This window comes from Natator depressus, chromosome 6 (genome assembly GCF_965152275.1).
Source record: "Natator depressus isolate rNatDep1 chromosome 6, rNatDep2.hap1, whole genome shotgun sequence".
In the NCBI taxonomy this organism is placed as follows: Eukaryota; Metazoa; Chordata; order Testudines; family Cheloniidae; genus Natator; species Natator depressus.
In genome coordinates, this window is record NC_134239.1 from 122,969,300 (window position 1) to 122,990,338 (window position 21,039).

The 21,039-nt window shown below is 43.5% G+C and overlaps 1 protein-coding gene across 2 annotated transcripts; it reads left to right on the forward strand.

Moving 5' to 3' along the window:
* Positions 1-7,007: 7,007 nt before the first annotated feature.
* CNIH1 (cornichon family member 1) lies at positions 7,008-17,600 on the forward strand. Of its 2 annotated transcripts, XM_074957216.1 has the most exons (6): positions 7,008-7,164; positions 10,409-10,477; positions 10,745-10,792; positions 14,340-14,452; positions 15,669-15,812; positions 16,719-17,600. In XM_074957216.1, exons 1-6 carry the CDS (start codon positions 7,084-7,086, stop codon positions 16,744-16,746), a joined length of 483 nt encoding a protein of 160 aa, XP_074813317.1. In that variant the 5' UTR covers positions 7,008-7,083; the 3' UTR covers positions 16,747-17,600. The 2 variants fall into 2 exon arrangements, with proteins under 2 accessions (XP_074813317.1, XP_074813318.1); XM_074957217.1 differs by lacking the exon at positions 10,745-10,792.
* The last annotated feature ends 3,439 nt before the right edge of the window (positions 17,601-21,039 follow it).

Consider the following 21,039-nt stretch of genomic DNA (forward strand, 5'->3'; position numbering starts at 1 on the left):
TGTTAGACAAGAGCATGCTTACTTGTATTAATCCTTGATCTGACAGAACTGCTGTGTTCCTATTGATTTATTCCTGGCACTGCCTGGAGTGAAATAGTTAAGTTACCACTGTTGGGGGTTCTGAAAACCCCGGGTAACACAGGTGCTGCACCAAACCAACTGTCAGGGCACCAAAACTGCTGCAGAGGAGGAACAATGCTAACAGCTTCATTTTGCTGTGAGCCAGTTCCAACTTCGGTCTCCTCTAAAAATCATAGCTACCTGCAAAAGTATGCCTCTTTCTTTAGTTGATTAGCCTGGTAAAATTTTATTTACCTTTTGTTTGTTACCAGTGGCTTAAATTTTATATACAAATAATAAAGTAAATGGAAGCAGGGCCAAATTCCTGAAAAGCGTCCATGCTTTGTACAGTCCTCTTCTGTTTTTTTCCTGTTATTTGCTGATATTTCTTTTTCCTGTAGATCTTGATTTTAAAGTTTGCCAACATTTATTTTTAGATCCACTTTCTGGATTTCACAGCTGAGCTCTCCACGTGTCACGGTGCTGTTACAGTCTACTGGGAACATCTTCAGAGGAGGAGGGGCTATGGAAGAGAAGGATGGTTTTATGGCTAAAGTACAGAGTGCTTCTGACACAGACTTCCTGTGTGACCTTGGGAAAATCACTTCATCTCTCTTTGTCTCAGTTCCTCACGTGTAAAAAGCATTGCGTTGGGGGAAATAAAACTTATTCCCACTTTGCGGTGGTATTGTGAAAATTAAGTCATTTTTGCAAAATTATCTGGGGAGCCTCAGACAGAAGGTGCTATGTAAATGCAAACTATTATTATTATATTTATTATTCAGATCTTGTTCTTGATTTGATGGAAAGTGTTGATACTGGCTATATTTGTCTGGAAGAATTATTGTGAAACTGCAAGCCAGGCTTCTGTTTTATTAAAGGATATTATTTTTTTAAAGTGAAATTATTTATATATGATTGATATAGCAGGAAAACATCTGAAGTTCCCCTCAAACTATTTGTTTTCTCATCCTCTTGCAGTTGCTGTTTCCTTTGAGTAAATCCCAAATTATATTGATTTTGGATTGTACAAAGCTTTTCCTCAGAGTCATCCCTAGTTCTTAACTGGCCTCTTATCCATCTTACCCTTTTCCAGCCACAGTATGCTAATCTTATCAAACACCTTGTCATAAATATAAAGGGAAGGGTAATCGCCTTTCTGTATACAGTGCTATAAAATCCCTCCTGGCCAGAGGCAACATCCTGTTACCTGTAAAAGGTTAAGAAGCTCAGCTAACCTGGCTGGCACCTGACCCAAAGGACCAATAAGGGTACAAGATACTTTCAAATCTTGCAGTGGGGGGAAGGCTTTTGTTTATGCTCTTTGTTTACGTGGTTGTTCTCTCTTGGGACTGAGAGAGGCCAGACAGAAATCCATCTTCTCCAACCCATCCTAATCCAAGTCTCCAATATTGCAACCAGTATAGGTAAGCCAGGCAAGGCGGATTAGTTTATCTTTTGTTTTATGAGAATTTTCCCTGTGATAAGAGGGAGGTTTATTCCTGTTTTCTGTAACTTCAAGGTTTTGCCCAGAGGGGGATCCTCTGTGTTTTGAATCTGAATACCCTGTAAAGTATTTTCCATCCTGATTTTACAGAGATGATTTTTACCTTTAGTTTTTTTTTTTTAAATAAAATCCTTCTTTTAAGAACCTGACTGATTTTTCCATTGTTCCAAGATCCAGGAGTTTGGATCTTTGATGATTTTGTAACCAATTGGTTAGGATATTATTCTCAAGCCTCCCCAGGAAAGGGGGTGTGTAGGGCTTCGGGGGATATTTTGGGGGGAAGACGTCTCCAAGTGGTCTTTCCCTGTTCTTTGTTTAAAATGCTTGGTGGTGGCAGCATACTGTTCAAGGACAAGGCAAAGTTTGTACCTTGGGGTAGTTTTTAACCTAAGCTGGTAAGAATAAGCTTAGGGGGTCTTTCATGCGGGTCCCCACATCTGTACCCTAGAGTTCAGAGTGGGGAAGGAGCCCTGACACACCTTATCTGCTGTGTCACTGTATTCATGTCTCAGTCTTATGTTTATTCAACAAGAACTGGGCTTTTGTTATCTAACTTCAGAACTTTAGGCTAAATTCTATATTCAAAATGTAACAATTGTAAATGTAACAATTTTGTTGATCTTTTTCTTGGCAGTTTCACTTTGCCCAGTTTTGTGTCCCATTGTATTACATGTCCTCCTGAAGTCTCACTGTGCTTACAAAATGGTTTTATGTAAATTATTTTAGAAAAACGAAATACAGGAATCGATGAATAATCTTCATTTCAAAAATTAAGGAAATAAAGGTCAAGTGTGTGAAAAATGTGGGCCAGAGCTCCATTTTAAAAGAAAGCAAAGCAGACTGTTTTGTCTGTCATACAAAATTATACATAGTTCTAAATCTACACACCATATGTTCCTTTGTAGGTTGATTTATTTGCTTTTAAATATAGGTCAAAGGACCTCCTCCTGCTCCCACTGAAGTCAATGGCAAAACTCCCTTTGACTTCAGTGGTACAGGATTAAGCTCAAAGTGCATCCTACTTGAATTTAGTATGGGATGTGGGATGTTAATTCTAGACAAGGAACTACATGCTAGTCTCAGCAGCAAGGCCAATGTCTGCAGGCATTGCTTGCTGTGTGTATAAGCTTAAAACTGTTGCTTCCCTTGATGCACCTGTTCTGTGGCCAACTTTGGGCTGTAGCCTCCAGGGATACAAAGCTGGCACCTTTGTAAATGCCACCTTGACACTAAATAAAATTAAAAACAGAACTGGAGAGGATTGGGTTTTGATTATGTAAAAAGGATCTTGTAAATTAAACACACTGGCAAAGTGTGTTTTGTCCCCCTCAAGTGGCTGGCCCAATGGAAGATAACAGCTTACTATTACTACCATCTAAAAAAGGGGTAGATGCTTGTGCTTAAAGGTCCTAAGGTTGAAACCCTGCTGATGATGCAGGTGATGATGGTGGGGGTCCTAATTTAAAGTCTGTATCAGCCTCAACACTTGTATTACAATTTTACTCTGAGCCATAAAAACCAAGTTGTGGGCAGTATAATGACATTTTGCACTCTGATAGCATCTTTCATCTGGGGATTACACAACATTTCACAAAAATTTGCTAATTACATCTCACAATATTCCTGTTTGGACAGTCATTTGACAGATGGAGAAACTGAGGCACAGATGAATTAATTCCATGGCAATATAGTTAAATCATTGCAAGCTCCAGAATAAAACTCTCACCTGCTGATATCTGGACCACAGACCAATATCCTTCTTCAGAGGAGTGAAGTTCTGGAACAGCCTTCCAAGGGAAGCAGTGGGGGCAAAAGACGTATCTGGCTTCAAGATTAAACTTGATAAGTTTATGGAGGAGATGGTATGATGGGATAACATGAATTTGGCAATTAATTGATCTTTAAATATTCATGGTAAATAGGCCCAATGGCTTGTGATGGGATGTTAGATGGGGTGGGATCTGAGTTACTACTGGGAATTCTTTCCTGGGAATCTGGCTGGTGAGTCTTGCCCATATGCTCAGGGTTCAGAGGATCACCATATTTTGGGTCAGGAAGGAATTTTTCCTCCAGGGCAGATTGGAAGAGGCCCTGGGGGTTTTTCACCTTCCTCTGTAGCATGGGGCACGGGTCACTTGCTGGAGGATTCTCTGCACCTTGCAGTCTTTAAACCATTATTTGAGGACTTCAATAGCTCAGACATAGGTGAGAGGTTTATCACAGGAGTGGGTGGGTGAGATTCTGTGGCCTGCGTTGTGCAGGAGGTCGGACTAGATGATCACGATGGTCCCTTCTGACCTTAATATCTATGAATCTAGAAAAGTAAAAGATAAATGGGGGACCATCACCTACTACAGAGGGTAGATGGGAGGTTGAGACACTCTGTACCTCAAAATAGCACCCTGGAACCCCCATATTCACTACTGTAATATGATTATGATATGCTTTGTACAATGCATGCCTGGTGAGGTATCATTTAAAAAGTCTTGATCTGTTGAACACTAATATCCTGTTGAATTGTCTGTACTATCATTGTATGTGAAGTTACGAAGTATTGCTATATGTTTGTTACTGAAATATGTGGTAAATGGGAAAAGCCCATAGCTAGCTTTTCAGCAGCAACAAAGAAACAACTGAAAAGACAGATTTACATCTAGATTGGCCAGACAGGTGTTGATGTCCCATGAAGGGAACTCCAAGCTCCCAATGGCCATCCCAGAGACTCCTCAGAGGGCACGAACATGATGGAGGCAGCCTAACTCATGTGACCCACCAAGGATCTTTCTAACAGCTGGAGGAAAGTAGAAAAGAGGGACAGTGACATCACCACCTGGCCTCTCTCCTCCCACATCTCAACACCTGGAAGATAATCTGGAAGACAGAGATTTGGAATTGGGGAGATTGGTCCCAGGCTGAGAGGGAATTCAGCCTGTGTAATAAGAAGTGTACATTGCCTGGAACATCCAGTGGGGTGAGAAAAGCTGTTGATTCAAATCTTGCTTAGTCTGTTAAAGTTAGAATTTAGACTGTGATTCTATTTTTATTTCTTATGTAACCAACTTTGACCTCTGTGCCTAACCCTTATAATCACTTAAAATCTATCTTTCTGTACTTAATAAATGTATTTCAATGTTTTATCCTTACTAGTGAATCTGTCTAACGTGCTCGTGGAATCTACTCAGATTACAAAGGCTGGTGCATGTCCACTTTCCTTAGACAAAGTGGCGAATAGACTGCAGGAAGCAGAAAAAGAGAGAGACTATTAGAGTCAGTTGAGAATGAAGGAACTGGAGATAAAGGACAATGAGATAGATACTGAGGCCCAGAAATAGCACATCAACAGGTCCTAGAGCTGAAAGCCAAAGAAGCTGAGGCCCAGAAACTAGCCAGGAGGAGAACTGAAGGGGGGCAGTGGTCCCACAGCTCCAGATTGTACCCTGGGGGTGTGTCCCAGAGGTGCAGAGGGGTGGTGTGCCTGGGCTCAGGGCACTCTCCCCATGTTATAGAGCGGGAGCTAAGGCACAGATGGGCAACATGGGGGAAGTGTCCCGCCCTATCTCTGAGATGGCTTGGTGAGGATGTCCTTGGGCAGGGGGTTGTGCCCCCCATACTCCTGCAGAGGGCTGGGTGATGATGTTCCTGGGTGGAGTGGGGGGACTGTGCCTCCCATATCCCTGCGGGGGCCATCGCAAATGCCCCAGGGCAGGTATCTGTGCCCCCCCTATCCCTGCGGGGGCTGTCGGGGATGCCCCAGGGGAGAGCAGGTATCTATGCCCCCCCATCCTTGCGGGGGCAGTTGGGGATGCCCCAGGGAAGGGCAGGTATCTGTGCCCCCCATAGCCCTGCGGGGGCCATCGAGAATGCCCCAGGGGACAGCAGGTATCTGTGCCCCCCATATCCCTGCAGGGGGCTGTCGGGGATGCCCCAGGGGAGGGCAGGTATCTGTGCCCCCCATATCCCTGCAGGGGGCTGTCGGGGATGCCCCAGGGGAGGGCAGGTATCTGTGCCCCCCATATCCCTGCAGGGGGCTGTCGGGGATGCCCCAGGGGAGAGCAGGTATCTGTGCCCCCCGTAGCCCTGTGGGGGCTGTCGGGGATGCCCCAGGGGAGAGCAGGTATCTGTGCCCCCCCATCCCTGAGGGGGCTGTCGGGGACGCCCCAGGGGAGGGCAGGTATCTGTGCCCCCCATATCCCTGCAGGGGGCTGTCGGGGATGCCCCAGGGGAGGGCAGGTATCTGTGCCCCCCATAGCCCTGCAGGGACTGTCGGGGATGCCCCAGGGGAGGGCAGGTATCTGTGCCCCCCCATATCCCTGCGGGGACTGTCGGGGATGCCCCAGGGCAGGCATCTGTGCCCCCCATATCCCTGCAGGGGGCTGTCGGGGATGCCCCAGGGGAGAGCAGGTATCTGTGCCCCCCATATCCCTGCAGGGGGCTGTCGGGGATGCCCCAGGGGAGGGCAGGTATCTGTGCCCCCCCATCCCTGCGGGGGCTGTCGGGGACGCCCCAGGGGAGGGCAGGTATCTGTGCCCCCCATATCCCTGCGGGGGCTGTCGGGGACGCCCCAGGGGAGGGCAGGTATCTGTGCCCCCCCATCCCTGCGGGGGCTGTCGGGGACGCCCCAGGGGAGGGCAGGTATCTGTGCCCCCCCTATCCCTGCGGGGGCTGTCGGGGACGCCCCAGGGGAGGGCAGGTATCTGTGCCCCCCCATCCCTGCGGGGACTGTCGGGGATGCCCCAGGGCAGGTATCTGTGCCCCCCATATCCCTGCAGGGGGCTGTCGGGGATGCCCCAGGGGAGAGCAGGTATCTGTGCCCCCCATATCCCTGCAGGGGGCTGTCGGGGATGCCCCAGGGGAGGGCAGGTATCTGTGCCCCCCCATATCCCTGCGGGGACTGTCGGGGATGCCCCAGGGCAGGCATCTGTGCCCCCCATATCCCTGCAGGGGGCTGTCGGGGATGCCCCAGGGGAGAGCAGGTATCTGTGCCCCCCATATCCCTGCAGGGGGCTGTCGGGGATGCCCCAGGGGAGGGCAGGTATCTGTGCCCCCCCATCCCTGCGGGGGCTGTCGGGGACGCCCCAGGGGAGGGCAGGTATCTGTGCCCCCCATATCCCTGCAGGGGCTGTCGGGGACGCCCCAGGGGAGGGCAGGTATCTGTGCCCCCCCATCCCTGCGGGGGCTGTCGGGGACGCCCCAGGGGAGGGCAGGTATCTGTGCCCCCCCTATCCCTGCGGGGGCTGTCGGGGATGCCCCAGGGCAGCTATCTGTGCGCCCCACATCCCTGCTGCAGGGCGGCTGACAGGGTTGCGCCGCGCAGGCGCAGCGCCGGCGGGCTCCGACAGGGGTCGCTGTGGCGCGCTCTTCGCTCAGAAAGGCGGGACCGGGGAGCAGGGGCGGTGCCGGCGGTTCCTCAGGGCGCCTGCGCTGCTGCATCCCCGGGCCCGGCCTCGGCCGCGCTCCGGCCCGGCATCCCCCGCGCTCCTGCTGCCCCGCTGGCCGCGCGGCCCGCTCTCGCCGCCATGGCCTTCACCTTCGCCGCCTTCTGCTACATGCTGGCGCTGCTGCTCACCGCCGCCCTCATCTTCTTCGCCATCTGGCATGTGAGTGCCGGGCCGGGGCGCCCGGAGCGGAGCGGGGCGGGGCTCGGCTCGTCCCCTGCCCGCGGGGCGGGCGGCGGCGGCGGCACCGTTGGTGGCCTCCCGTTGTGGCCGGGACGCTTCCTGGCCCCGGGGTGTGTGTGTGTGTGTGTGTGTGTGTGTGTGCGCGCGCGCGCTGCCCCGTGCCTCCTCCCCCACCGCCGGCTCCAGACCCGCGCTCACCGGGGTGGGGGGGTGAAGAGATCTAACCCCATTGCTGTCCCCCCCCCCGCGATCACAGGGGTGGGGGGGGGGAGAGAGCTGACCGCCCCCCTATTGCTGCCCCTTCCGCCAGCCCCCTCCCCCCTCGCGCTCACAGGGGTGGGGGGGGGAAGAGATCTAACCGCCCCCCTCCCGCTGCCCCCTCCCCCCTCGCGCTCACAGGGGTGGGGGTAGAGATCCAACCACTCCTTCCCGCTGCCCCCTCCCCCCTCGCGCTCACGGGGGAGGGGGGGAAGAGATCTGACCGCCCCCCTATTGCTGTCCCCCCCGCGCTCACAGGGGTGGGGGGCGAAGAGATCTAGCTGCCCCCCTCGAGCCGCCCCCCCCCGCACTCACAGGGGTAGGGGGGGGAAAGAGATCTAACTGCCCCGCCATTGCTGCCCCCCCCCCCCCCAGCCATCCCGCCTGCACTCACAGGGGTGGGAGGGAAAGAGATCTAACCGCCTCCCTACCGCTGCGCCATCCCCCCTGTGCTCACGGGTGTGGGGGGGGGTAGAGATTTAACTGCCTCCCTGCGCCATCTCCCCCCATGCTCACAGAGGTGGGGGGGTAGATATCTAACCACCCCCCCCTTTGCTGCCCCCCCCCGTGCTCACGGGGGTGGAGAGTAGAGATCTAACTGCCCCCCTATTGTTGCCCCTCCCCAAGCCATTGCCCCCCTCACACTCACAGGAGTGGGGGCAGAGATCAACTGCCCCCCCATTGCAGGCCCCCCCCCAAGCCATCTCATCTCCCCCCCTGCACTCAGGGATGGGGACAGAGTTTTAAACATCCTTTCATTGATGCCCCCCAGCCATCTCCATCCCCCTTCACTGGCAGGGGTGGGGGCAGAGATTGACCTGTCCCCATTTCTGACCTTCCAGAGCCATCTCTACATCCCCATGTGCTCACAGGGTTGGGAGCAGAAATCCAGCTCCCCTCCGCAGCCATCTCTACCATTGCTACTCCCACAGAGAGCCAGCTCCATCCCACCTGTGTGCACACGGGGTGAGGGCAGAGATTTGACCACTCCACTTTTGCTAGCCCCTCCCCCTGCCCAACTCAGCACCATGCAGAATTGCACCCAGTTGCATGTGACCTTAGGCCATGGCTGGATGTGTTTAGGGATTATTGGTTTGAGGAATAGTGTCCTATTTTGTGTATATTTGAAATGGTATGTGTAAAATAATTGATCAGATATGTTTAGTAACTTCCTGTTGGTGTAAACCAACTTTGCAAAATTGTCCTGAAAACTCACCAGCCCAGATATATAACCTGCTTGCTCATCATTACCTTAATGATACAAAACTCACAGTATTCACCTGTAGATGAGTAGAATTTTCAAAGGTTGACGCAAACTGGGTTTGTTTTATTAAACATTTTTGTTGAAAATGTGGGCATCTTATATTTTTAAATATTGGTGTTTTACTTGAAGGAATATGTGTTTAAAATATTTTAGTCTCAAGTCAAATAAGTTTTGTATTTAATGGAAAAAGTGAGCTTTTCCAAGTTTCCCCATGGTACGCTACTTTTGAAAATTTAAATCCTGAGTAAATGTTACTTATTATTTGAGGTCTTAGTCTTTTCCCCTCTGTGGCAGTAGAAAATCCACTGGTGGAACCTTAGAAAACCTAAGTGGCTATGAGATGCCTGGTCTTGGAGAGAAGCACTGATAGGAGATCATCTTTAGGCATGAACTTCATAAGTGAATGAATGGATTTTTTGAGGGTGATATTTTCCTTGATGAGCATGGAGGACTAAGCCATTAATCTCAGCAGAATTTTAAGCTTTTTTTTTAATGGAAAAAGTTTTGGTTCCTGCAGTTGCTAAGATACCTATTTAGATGTGTACCAGATAAACTGATGATTTTTTCCTGAGTGTGTTAACGAATATTTTATAATTTTCTTCTCCATTAATCCTCTGCAACTTCTTGGTTTGCTGAATCTGCCCCATGATGCATCGTTGTGGGACATCCCTGTTACCAGAAGACTCATATTATCCAAGTGATGCTACAAAGATATATCCTCGGGCAGCTTTATGCAAACCAGGAAGTATCATTGGATCTGAGGGAGGAAATAAAATAAAATGTGTTTTAAGTGCTTCTCCCCAACATGAATAGTGTGTGTGCACATATAATATATTCAGATTTATTCAGTTTCAATTTTTGCTTTGTAGTTATTAAATAAGCTTTTCATTGTAACATAAAGGATGCTATGTAAACATGTTCTAGTTTACATTGAATATAAAGGATACTGATAGTACTGATTACTTGATGTTTTGGTTCTCATACTTATTTTTCTATTGTTCTTGCTTTTTTATTTATAAATGACCTGTTTGGTCTTGTTTGATGCCATGGTATCCATTTTACAAAAAAACGGCTTTGACTCTTTTTCATCCTGGCAGGTTCACCTTTTCCTAAGCATCAGTGTATGGGTAAAAGTTCTGTCATTAAAAGATGTTCTTGACATTTTCCTGAATATATCTCCCTTGCCTGCTGTCTCTCACTCTGACCGTGAAGATAACATCCATTCAGCCTCTTCAAAGACTGCGATGCTTCCTTTTAATTAAGTGACAAGCACTCAGCACAGAGGAAGTGTGTCATGTGTGCAGCCTCCTGTTTTTTTTTAATGCACCCTGGATATATTCTGTGGGACTGAATGCTATTTGCAATGTCACTATATAACTCCTCTGCATGGTAGTGGGGGAAAGGGAATGAAATGCAAAGATTTAGTGCCAGAGCACTGTGAGTATAGCAAATGTCTAGAATAATCTGAAGCTAATTTAAATGTGCTTGAATGTTTTTTAAACCAAAGCAGACCTGTTTCAAATACTTTCTTGCTCTAGGTGATTTAGTTTATGGAATTATTTCTTTTACATGAGTAAAACGACCTTACTAAGATTGTGTTCGTAGCACTTATGGCTCTGTACCAATAAATTATATTTTGTGGTGAGATGTTTTTTACTGCTTTTGAACTGAAGAGTCCTAACTGTTCCAATTTTATTCTAGATTATAGCATTTGATGAACTGAAGACTGATTACAAGAATCCCATAGACCAATGTAATACACTCAATCCTGTAAGTTACATGATAAAGAATTCCTCTTTGCATAAATTTATAAATAATTTTTGTTGCTATTATCTTGATTTAATCAAAAAGGTCATTAAAAATTCTGTTCTGCTGGTAATGTCTAGTATATTTGATAGAATTTCTAGACAGAATTCTTTATCTGATTCTTCTTTACTTTCAATCTTGAATATTCTGACTATTATTAATCTGCTGATGATCTTGTCAGCTGTCCTACTAACATTCTTTCAATCTGCTTTTTACATTTTCGGCACAAAGACAGTTGAAAAGGTCAAAAAGATTAAAAGAGTCAAAATTGCATTAAAGGTGTGTACTGCTTTTTAGTTTAATGTTTTAATCCCACATTTACTTTCATTTTGTTAGGAACATTTGTATTACTATTAAGATGTTTTGTTCAGTGTGCTTGCTCATCTGCCTGTTTTGTCTGTTCAGGTTTATAATAACTTCATGAACTTTCACATTTTGTGCAAAATAATTTTGCTTGCTTACCCAGTGAAGTGGGGAAAACTGTTATATGCCTAAAATGTATTGAATAGTCACAGCAACTGAAGATGTACAATAAATGGTATCCTCTCTCAAGCCAGGTTCACTGAACTTTCTGATGTTCAGAATCTAGGAGACTAGTTTGTTTAAAAAAAGAAAAGAAAAAAAGGGGTTAATTCTGATCTGGCCTTATGATTTCAGGGGTGGAGGTTGGCTTTCCAAGGATATCCACGGCGTTCTTTCAGAATACTGTGTACTCTCTTGGATACAACTCTAATTACACTCCTTTACTCGTTAATGCTGTGCCTCAAGCACTTTCAGCTTGTGTCTTTGACAGACAAATAATATTAAGGAAGTTTATTAGACAGTATGTATTTTCAGTAACGCAGTATGTCTTTTCCTGTTCACCATCCCTTTCATTTTGACTTGGAGTGGCCAGATTGAGATAAAAACATAGGGCAGCACAGTCGTGAAGTGTACCTCTGGAAGGCTGCACTGTAAATGATGGTGTTCTGCAGAATTAAGTAGAATCACACCAATGGAGACTGAAAAAGAATGTGTCCTAGACAGCCAGAGAGCTTTGCAGCATGAGGGTGGGTGAGCGGAGAGAAAGATGATGTTATGGAGAAGATTGTATCTTGGAAAGTGGTGCCTGAATAGCTGTGCATCTAACAGTTTCCCCAGCTCTGTCTGTCTTACAGTCATTTCTGCAACAGTATGGGGGAAGGCAAATACTCATTACATTTATGCATTATGATCTTATCACAAATTTAAATAAAAGGCTGTTATAATGTGCATGTTCAAAGCAAATATTTTATTAACCTAATGTTAATATACATGCATGAGGTGTTATATGATAGCTTTGTGTAAACTGAAAATCTTGAACGTGGTATTTACTATGCTAGTGGAGTTAGATTAGTCATGAAAAGGTGAATTTGCGATCGTTACTCTTTAAAGAGTATGATAAATGCACATGATGCTTTACAAATACATGAAGGGACATGATCCATTGTCTTGAAGTTTAAATTCTAGGGGAGAACATTTTTAGTCATGAGAATTAAACACTTCTCTAGAGTACCATTTTTGGTTCACATAATGCTCAGCATCTCCCTCTCCGTATGCAGCCCCCATCACAGTGGTATCCAAGCTTCTCTTGAGTATTTAGAAATAATAATTCTTCCTTCCTAGCCTTTAGGGAAAAATGCATGGTAACCTATAAACTAATCAACCTAGTTCTCGTGTAGGCTGGAAATGAAGAAAGATAACATTGTTTGAAATACTTAAGGCAGTCTGATACTCTGGTGTGGGGGCAGAACACACAAACCTAGATGGAAGGGAAGTGAATGCTTTGAGACACATGGTTAGTCTTAATTTTTGTAGATTTCAGGTCTAGCAAACAGGTCTTGCTTGGTGGTCAGGCTTTTTTTAGTTTAAATAATTGGAATAACATCTAAAAGTTACATATGGTGAGTACACAAGAGTGATCTGGACAAGAAGAGTAATTGTTTTACACATGTAAAGAAAGGTGATGACTTGGGTTTGTGCTGATGTCAGTTGGTGGTGGTTGACAATTGTTTCTTTAAGTGACTATTAGAACGTGCATTAGGAACGAAACTCTGTTTGCTTCTGATTTATAGTTAGACCTTTTTAGGTGTTTAAAACATCTGCTTTTAGACAGTATTAAAAAAACCTGCAAAATACATTCTGAGGCAGTCATCCTAGGTGCACAAATTGGGCAAAGTCAAGAAGCAGAATTGTCTTTTGTGTGCCTCACTTAGAGAGTGGACTTCTTGGTAATTTAACTTAAATCTTTAGTTTACCATAAACCCTTGATTGAAATATGTAGTAGCAATTGAATATTTTTACATGAAACAGCTTGTAGTAGTTTATCCTGTGAGCATTTCAGATGTATAGATGAACTTTTTTGGGGAGAACTGTATAATTCAAAAAAGTAGGTGATAGAATTCTTTCTGGTATATTTGCCTTTGAAGGATTTTACTCTTGTGATGAGCATGGGGTTTTCTTGGTTTTAGGGTATTTCACCTACATTTAATCTACATATGTTTCTATATTGCTTATTTCTTAATAGCACCAGCAGGGTTACCTGGTATTTTATGCTCTTGGTAATCTGAGAGTAATCAGCATTACCTCTGTACCCTTCTGCTGGAAAGCTCAATGTTAAAAAGAAGGCAGGTGTTAGGTATTTGAAAGGTCTTGTACAAAGGAAAATGGAACTGGCTAATATGTCACAAATTGTATGTGCAGTTTACTGTTGTTCCCTCCTACCTTGCAGAAAGCATATTGCTTGTATTTGTGCATATTGGTGCGCTTAACAATGTTGTTGCTCCTTTTGTCTAATAAAGCTTTGGACCGGAAATAAGGTTTTGGTAATAGTCTGTTTTAATAAATATTGTGTGTATATATACTGTTTTAAGTTCAAAACTTCAAAAAGAGTAAAATACAAAACAAACTCTTGCATATAAACCAGGGCTCTCAAACTCAAATCACCACGACGGCCTTATGAGGACTAGTACATTGGCCCAAGGGCTGCATCACTGACACCTTTTCATACAAAGATACAAAAGCCCCCAGCCCTGCCCCCACTCCAGCCCTTCCATGAGGCCCTGCCCCTGTTCTGCCTCTTCCCCGCCCCCCATTCCAACCCCTTCCCCAAAGTCCCCACCCCAACTCTGCTCCCTTCCTGCCCCTAGTCCAACCCCTTCCCCAAATCCCCGCCCCTGCCCTGCCTCTTTTCCGCCTCCTCCCCATAGCGTGGCTCCTCCCCCCTCCCTCCTGGAAAGCGTTAAGCTCTGTCAAACAGCTGGTTGGTGGCGGGAAGCGCCTGGAGGTAGGCCGAGGAGCGAGGACTCGGCGCGCTGGGGGATGGGAGAGGGAACGGCGGGGAGGGGAGCTGGCTGGGCCACAGCAAATAACTCAGCAGATCGTGTGTTTGAGACCCCTGATATAAACTGTTATAGGGATTACTTTTCCCATAGATATTTCTATGTGGAGCATGTGCAGAAGTATCTCGATGCTCTACTTTTATGTTACAGAGGTATGTTGTATAAAATGTGGAAGCTGTTCACAGTGCACGTAGCCAATTAATACGTAATAAAAGCTTCCATAATCTGAGCATTCCAACTTGTACATTTTCTTGGGTATTCATGAATATACATAAACTTTTCTGTAAATATCAGGGTGTATTCTGCCAGTTGCTGTTTTCACTTTCTGTAGTTTACTTGCCCATTTGAGTGTTTTTCTCTAATAGTAGTATGGAATTTTTCACCAATAATTTACCTTTTAAATAGAAATTCAAACCAAGCTGTATGTTGTGTAATCACATGTTCTGATGCATATTTTTCTTTTTCAGCTTGTACTTCCAGAGTACCTCATCCATGCATTCTTCTGTGTTATGTTTCTCTGTGCAGCAGAGTGGCTTACACTGGGTCTCAATATGCCTTTGTTGGCTTACCATATTTGGAGGTAATATTGATGAGTTTGATCTCTCTACTCATGTTAATTATAACTAAGGCTAAGATTTTGTCATGAATAGTTTTAGTAAAAGTCAGGGACAGGTCACGGGCTTCCGTGAATTTTTCTTTATTGCCCGTGATAGTAAAAGTATCCATGATAAAATAGGAAGGGAATGGGCAGCTGCCAGGTGGCTTGGAGCTCCAGGGTCCCCTTCTCCAGTGGTAAGGAGCTGTGGCGTGGTCCCCCCGCCCTGCAGCGGTGGCCAGGAGCTTGGGGGCCCCGTGACTTAGGCAGCAGGGGTACCTCACAGCTCCCTCCCGCTGCGGGACCCTGCAGCTCCCAGCCACCAGGGCTGAAGTCACAGAGGTCTTTGGAAGTCACAGATTCCGCGACCTCCATCGGATTCCATGACTTCTGCGACCTCCGTGACAAAATCGTAGCCTTAGTTATAACTTACTGTCCTTTTGCAATGTTTCTGTTAATTGTCCCATTTCTTCAGCAATAAAGCGTAAAGGCCCATTGTGATAGATGGTGAAAATCTTATGCTGCAGTTGTAAAAAAGGCTATTTTCCTTTTATTTTTTAAAAGGGATATTTTTCCAACTTGATAAGCAAGAATGGGAGTACTGCAGTACATGTTTTAAATGGTGCTGAAGTTAACAAAGCCATACTAAGTATTTTACAATACGAATTACGGTTGGTTCTATTCCATGTTGCTCTCTTCTTCTGCACCTTTTCCAGTTCTTTAATAAGCCTGTAATATGGTGCCTTAGATCATACATCCTATTTTCAAGGGTGTCATGCCCATCCTGTAGCACCATGTATAATGTAGTATGATTTGAAGTTGAGATAAACTATGCTGGTGCAGTGCAGCTACAGAGCAAAAAACCACCATAAGAGCATAAGAACGGCCATATTGGGTCAGACCAGTGGTCCATGTAGCCCACTATCCTGTTTTCCAGCAGTGCCCAATGCCAGGTGCTTCAGAAGGAATGAACAGAACAGCCAGTCATCAAGTGATCCATCCCCATACAGGCAAGGTCTTAGGTTGCGGTCTCAGACTTTACTCTCATGGTTTAATTGCTGGATGGAGTAAATGTTTAGTGCAGTTAAAGATGTGTGGTTCCTTATACAAATTTCTGTTTTGTTTTTTGGGGGTGGGGGAACCTCCTTTTCCCATAGCTTTCTTTTCCAAACTTACTGCTAACCTAATTTGTCTTTTCCAGGTATATGAGCAGACCTGTGATGAGTGGACCAGGTCTCTATGATCCTACAACCATTATGAATGCAGATATTTTAGCATATTGTCAGAAGGAAGGATGGTGCAAACTAGCATTTTACCTGCTATCGTTTTTTTACTACCTATATGGGTAAGTTTCTTAGCCTGAAACTTTTTGTTTGAGCTCAACCCAGAGGCAAAATTCAAATTTATATGAAACTTCCTTTAAAAAAAAAAAAAAAAAAGACAAAATGCCCCCACATTTTTATCTTAATTTGTAAAAATATTTCAGACACTTAGCCTGGGATGTAATGTCTATATATATATATATAATTTTAAAAAACAACTAGGCCCCCCCCCCCCAAGTTTGTATCATAACTTAGCAATAAAGCTGAACCAAAGAACCAAAAAATCCCAAACTTTTAATTTTTATTATAAAAGTATTGGGATTTTAATATGGGTGGGATTTTAATATTTTCAAAGAAGTGACTTATTTGTCTTAAAATTTGGGTTTCATTGAAGTTTGCTGGTAGAATGGTCATACATCACGGGTGAGAAGATACAGAAGCTGTAAATGCAAAGTTAAACTCTAAAAAGGGGGGATGTGGGAAGCGATAGCTGGTGATAATGTACTGACGTAGTACTATTACCAATACATTGCATAGACTGACTTTGACAGTCAGGTTACAACTGATGGGTCAGCATTTCTTCATGTGATCATACAAGATGATTAGGAAAAACATGATTAAAAAAACTTCCAATATATATACATCAGTGTGTTTGAGCCTATGTAAGCTCTCTGTTGTTACTGCAACTTGATCCCAGAGTCAGAGTGTGTGATATACATAACACTTCTGTTCACGGGTTCATTTTTAATGCCTTAACCTGGCTTTTAAATAGTCATGGTGAACTATCAGTATTTTATTGTAATGACAAGCTGTGTGTGTGTCTGCTCTTTTTCAGTGGGGAATGAATCTGTGCATAATACTGTTAACTTACCTAATCAAACTATTGCATCTAAATTTAGTACATTTTAAATTTTTCTTTTCTTTTCTAGCATGATTTATGTTTTGGTGAGCTCTTAAGAAGACATTCTGCAAATTTGGTTCCAGTTAAGTGCATGCAAAAGCCACAAAACAAAAGGATTCTTTCCAACAAGAAACTGTTACCAAGATTCAACTATGGAATCTGATGATCACGGTTGCATTAGAAAAAAAATGACTCCCCTATTTTTAAAATGTTTCCACACTTTATACTTGTGGAAAGACTGTTTTCGTATATTTTACTGGGATGTTGAAATTAAAAAGAATTAAGTGTAAATTGATATTAAATGATTCTCTGGTTTTGAACAGTTTTGACTTTGCGCTCCATAAGGAACAGCCATAACTCTTCAAGTAGTTATTAATTACTGACTGTCCTTAGTATCCTAGAATTTTTTGTTTACAGGACCGTATAGTGGCTCACTTTGAACTTTTGAAACTCCATTTATGTATAAATCAGCTGTACCTATAAAGTGCTCCTGAAGGACTGAAAGCTTTATGTATTTTCTCTGCAGATATCTTCACGGATACACGTGTAGGAAGAGTAGTTCTGTTTTTTATATTTGGGTATCTTTCCCTGTGTATGCATGGTTCTGAAACTTCCCATATTTCCACCAAACACTAAATATCCTTGCTTTAATTTTCAAGCATAAGTTATTGTGATAGGAAACATTGAGTTGTCTGTGAAGGAATGAATTTAAAAGATTTTATTTTTAAATGTTTGTGCAACAGTCTTATTAACCAATTGGCTAATAATGCAAGATTGATCAAATCCAATGGTAAAAATACTGCTCCTATGGATTTACAAGTCACACTAAAGACATTTCCAAGACAAAGTGAGATTGAGAAACTGCCCTGCTGTTCCTTAGTGGAATAAATAAAAATCTCAAATTCAGAAATGTTCAGTTTTTTGCAGTGCCTTGTTTTTAAAAAAAGTAAGTTTACTTGCTGTACTTAACTGATTAATTTATAATAGACAGTAGCATTGCTATTAAAATTCATATTGAGATGGGCTATATCTGGAAAAGAGATACTTACACAGAACTGTTAGACACTAACAGTTTCCTGTACTTTCGGTTGGTCTGTATGTTAATAGTTTTTAGTGGAGGGAGAAGAGTGGAAATAGATGTGCAGTGTAATTCCTCTTGGGATGAGCTACTGGTTAGTTTAGCTTCAGAAGTTTAGAAATCTTTCCCACTTAAACTAGTTTAAAGAATGGTGAAATGCCTTGAGGAAGGTGTGTTGGTGCAGATAATGTCTCCGGTTTTAGTGAAATGTGTTTACATAGATTGGTATTTGACCCTTCTGATATGGACCAGATTTTTGGATTCAGTGCAGCCACTTCATGATGCAGATTGGCCTTTCCTTCTGGAATAAAGGAATCTGAGCACTCAGAAAATTTTCTATGTGGATAATGATTTTTGCCTTAGCCAAATCAAAGGAGACAACTGACAGAATAGATACAAACTCCATGAAATTAAAATCCAATAGCTTCTTAGTTTGAAGTGTCTTTATCATACGGCATGTTTTTGTTGCAAATGTTTTCCTCCATGGGGTAGAAATAGCTGCAGAGTTAAAAAAAAAATTTCTATTTTCATAAGGAATAATGTCCCCCAAACTATACATTAATTGAGAATTCCATTGAGCTGTTCTAACGATGAAGTATGACTAATTTGTATAGTCCTTTCCCCAGAACCACAATTTGAAATTGGAGCTTTAAATTATGTACAGTTTCAGGATCATAGTAAGCACTCTTCAAAAAGGATTAAAGCTGACTTCCCTATTTCTCTCTCCATCCTTTGACTATTTAAAAAATGAATTTGACAAGCTGCTGAGCTGCAAGGAAAGTGTTGCATCCCACACCAATAGATGAAAGTTAACATCTTTGCTTTTATGGCGTACAAGCTGTCAATGGCTTTCAAAAGTTCTTCCCCCTATGGCTTGACAACTTCTGTTTTCAAACTGTTTCTTAAAGTATCTAATGAAATTGTTGAGACACTTTTTGCACTGTACCCTGAAGATTAACAAACTATCAAACCATGAAATCTAGTATTGAGATGCCTTCACTAAGTGTTCTGCTGCCAGCCCCGTCATCCAAAAGTTGAACCACTGCATTTCTCTGCTCTTAGGTGCTGTGGTGTGCTCAGTGGGAGTCTGTCTCTCAGGTAGCTACAGCCTAAACCTTGTAAGTCTTTAAAGATATAAATTAAAGGTAGGGGCTCAAATCATCTTGAATCAGAATATTCCTGAATAGGCAGGCTTGCAACCAGATCCAACTCTGAACTTTCCAAGAGTGAACTTGCAGCCAAAACTTTGGTTTGAATCCATCATTCAATATGTTTCATTGTGGACAAATACATGAAATGGAAGTGTCTAGGTTAATTTAACTTGGAGAATGTTCTCAAACTTTAGAAGACCTCAAAAAAGAAATAGGGGCAGACTTCTGTGGCATGAGAAGTTGTGGATTGGATTTGGCTAGTTAAAACTTTAACAGAAAATAGCATTTATTTTTCTTAAAAATTAAGTTACATCTAACAATAAACTACTTGTTTCTCATGAAAGCAAGTATGGTCAGACAAACCTTTGCACATACAAAAGACTACTGAACAGAATTTGAGTTTTTTCTCTGAACAAAATTACTGACCCTGTATTCATAACTGACAGGTATTTAGAGCCCTAATTGTACAGCCTCTCCTTCCTGGGCCTTGCCTTTAGGCATGTGAATAGTCCCCTCAGAATCAAATCATGCACATGGAAAAATGTTTAGTATTGGGGTCTAGAGTATTAAGTAGAATTTCATGTAAAGCACCTGTTAAACTTAAGTGCAGTTTTACCTTAAAGTGACTGTAAAAACATGGGGGGGGGGGGGGGAGGTGGTGTGTCTCCATTATTTCACTGACTGCTATCTTAGAATTACACAGTTTGCCAGTAGTGTCTTTTCTGTCATCTCTCCTGCCTGCCAGTCAAAGCTTCTGCAGGATAAATTATGTCCACATCAACACTTGTTACTTCCATCAGCTGTCAGTGGGGTTTCATAGGCACAGCTAGGGCCATAATTTGGCTTGCAGAATTGTAGTGCTAATGCTAGGCAAGACAGAAGAACCCATCTTGACACTCAGATCTCAGCCTTAGTTTGTAGTGCTGGTACAAATTCAAGTTTGGTATGGAAGTCATTGAGAAATGGGGAACTCTCATCAACTCATTTTTCAGGATAAGACCATCTATGCACCTTCTCTTGTAAATATTAGACAGTGAGGTGATCTGTAGTCTACTTTTCTTTAATTTCTATATTTTATGCTACCTATAAAGGCCCAGGTGCAGCAAGCTACAATTATTAACCATCTCCAGGGTGGTCTAGAAGAGCTTGCACTAACCACTTCACAAGTGGAGAAAAGAATACATGGTGCAGTCTAAAGACTAACTACTTTACAATTTGTTGGGTAAGAATTAGCCTTTACACTTGCATTCAGTGACAGGGTACAAAATGAACTGGTAGTAAATTTAGAACGAGTTGTTGATTAAACCTATATTGAAATGAATAACAGATGCAAGGTGGTCTACTGTAATCTTCCCTTGTTGCAAAAAGGGTAGTGTAGTTCAGAAAATATTATAATTTACACCTTTCAAAATTAAGGTCTCAATGAAATGGTACAACTGTATTTACACAACTCAGTGTCAAGTGCCTGTAGTCTGCTACATTCAAAGCATATGTTCATTTAGGACCATGTTACTCAAAATTTTAAAAGTCCTAATAAGCCTAACAAATTCCAACCTTTAGTCACTTTCCTCCACAAACTGCAAATATTTAGGAGTTGGATATGAGCTCATTTCTTGTTTAAAAGATCAATGATTGAGTCAGCAGATAAAATGGAAAGTTGTCACTTAACTAAAATGAGTTTGGTTTATTGTAACATAAGTGAAACCTGTCTGAGCTTGGCTGAGACAATTCCTTCAAAAACTGTGCTCTTCTGCAAACCTAAGGTGATCCAGTTCTAGCATTAAGGCTCTTACAATATACAACAGTTAACTATGTAAACAACATGATAGGTTAAGTTTCAGAGAACTACATAGTTGGGAGGAGAGGAAGATTCTTCCATGAGACTCGTATCAGATTAGGTGTAAGGACAAAAGCATGAGGTGGTTACAACGGGAGAGTAGTGGAGAGATCTTGTCATCTTAGCTCCATGATACCAAAAACAAGAGACTGCTACTGCTGGAAAAGGCAGCAATAGCATTATAGTTCAAGTGGAGGGAGATGATTAGTGTTTTACCCTAGCTAGAAACACTATGGTGCTGTGTCTGGCAGAAGCACCAGAGTGACTTTGGATTTGAATAAGT

Bases quoted from the DNA above. Each gene is read 5' to 3' on its own strand.
- CNIH1 (XM_074957216.1), top strand. From the start codon at position 7,084: ATGGCCTTCACCTTCGCCGCCTTCTGCTACATGCTGGCGCTGCTGCTC. The intron at 7,165-10,408 runs GTGAGTGCCGGG...ATTTTATTCTAG, and splicing joins TCTTCTTCGCCATCTGGCAT to ATTATAGCATTTGATGAACT. The intron at 10,793-14,339 runs GTGTGTACTGCT...TTTCTTTTTCAG, and splicing joins GAGTCAAAATTGCATTAAAG to CTTGTACTTCCAGAGTACCT.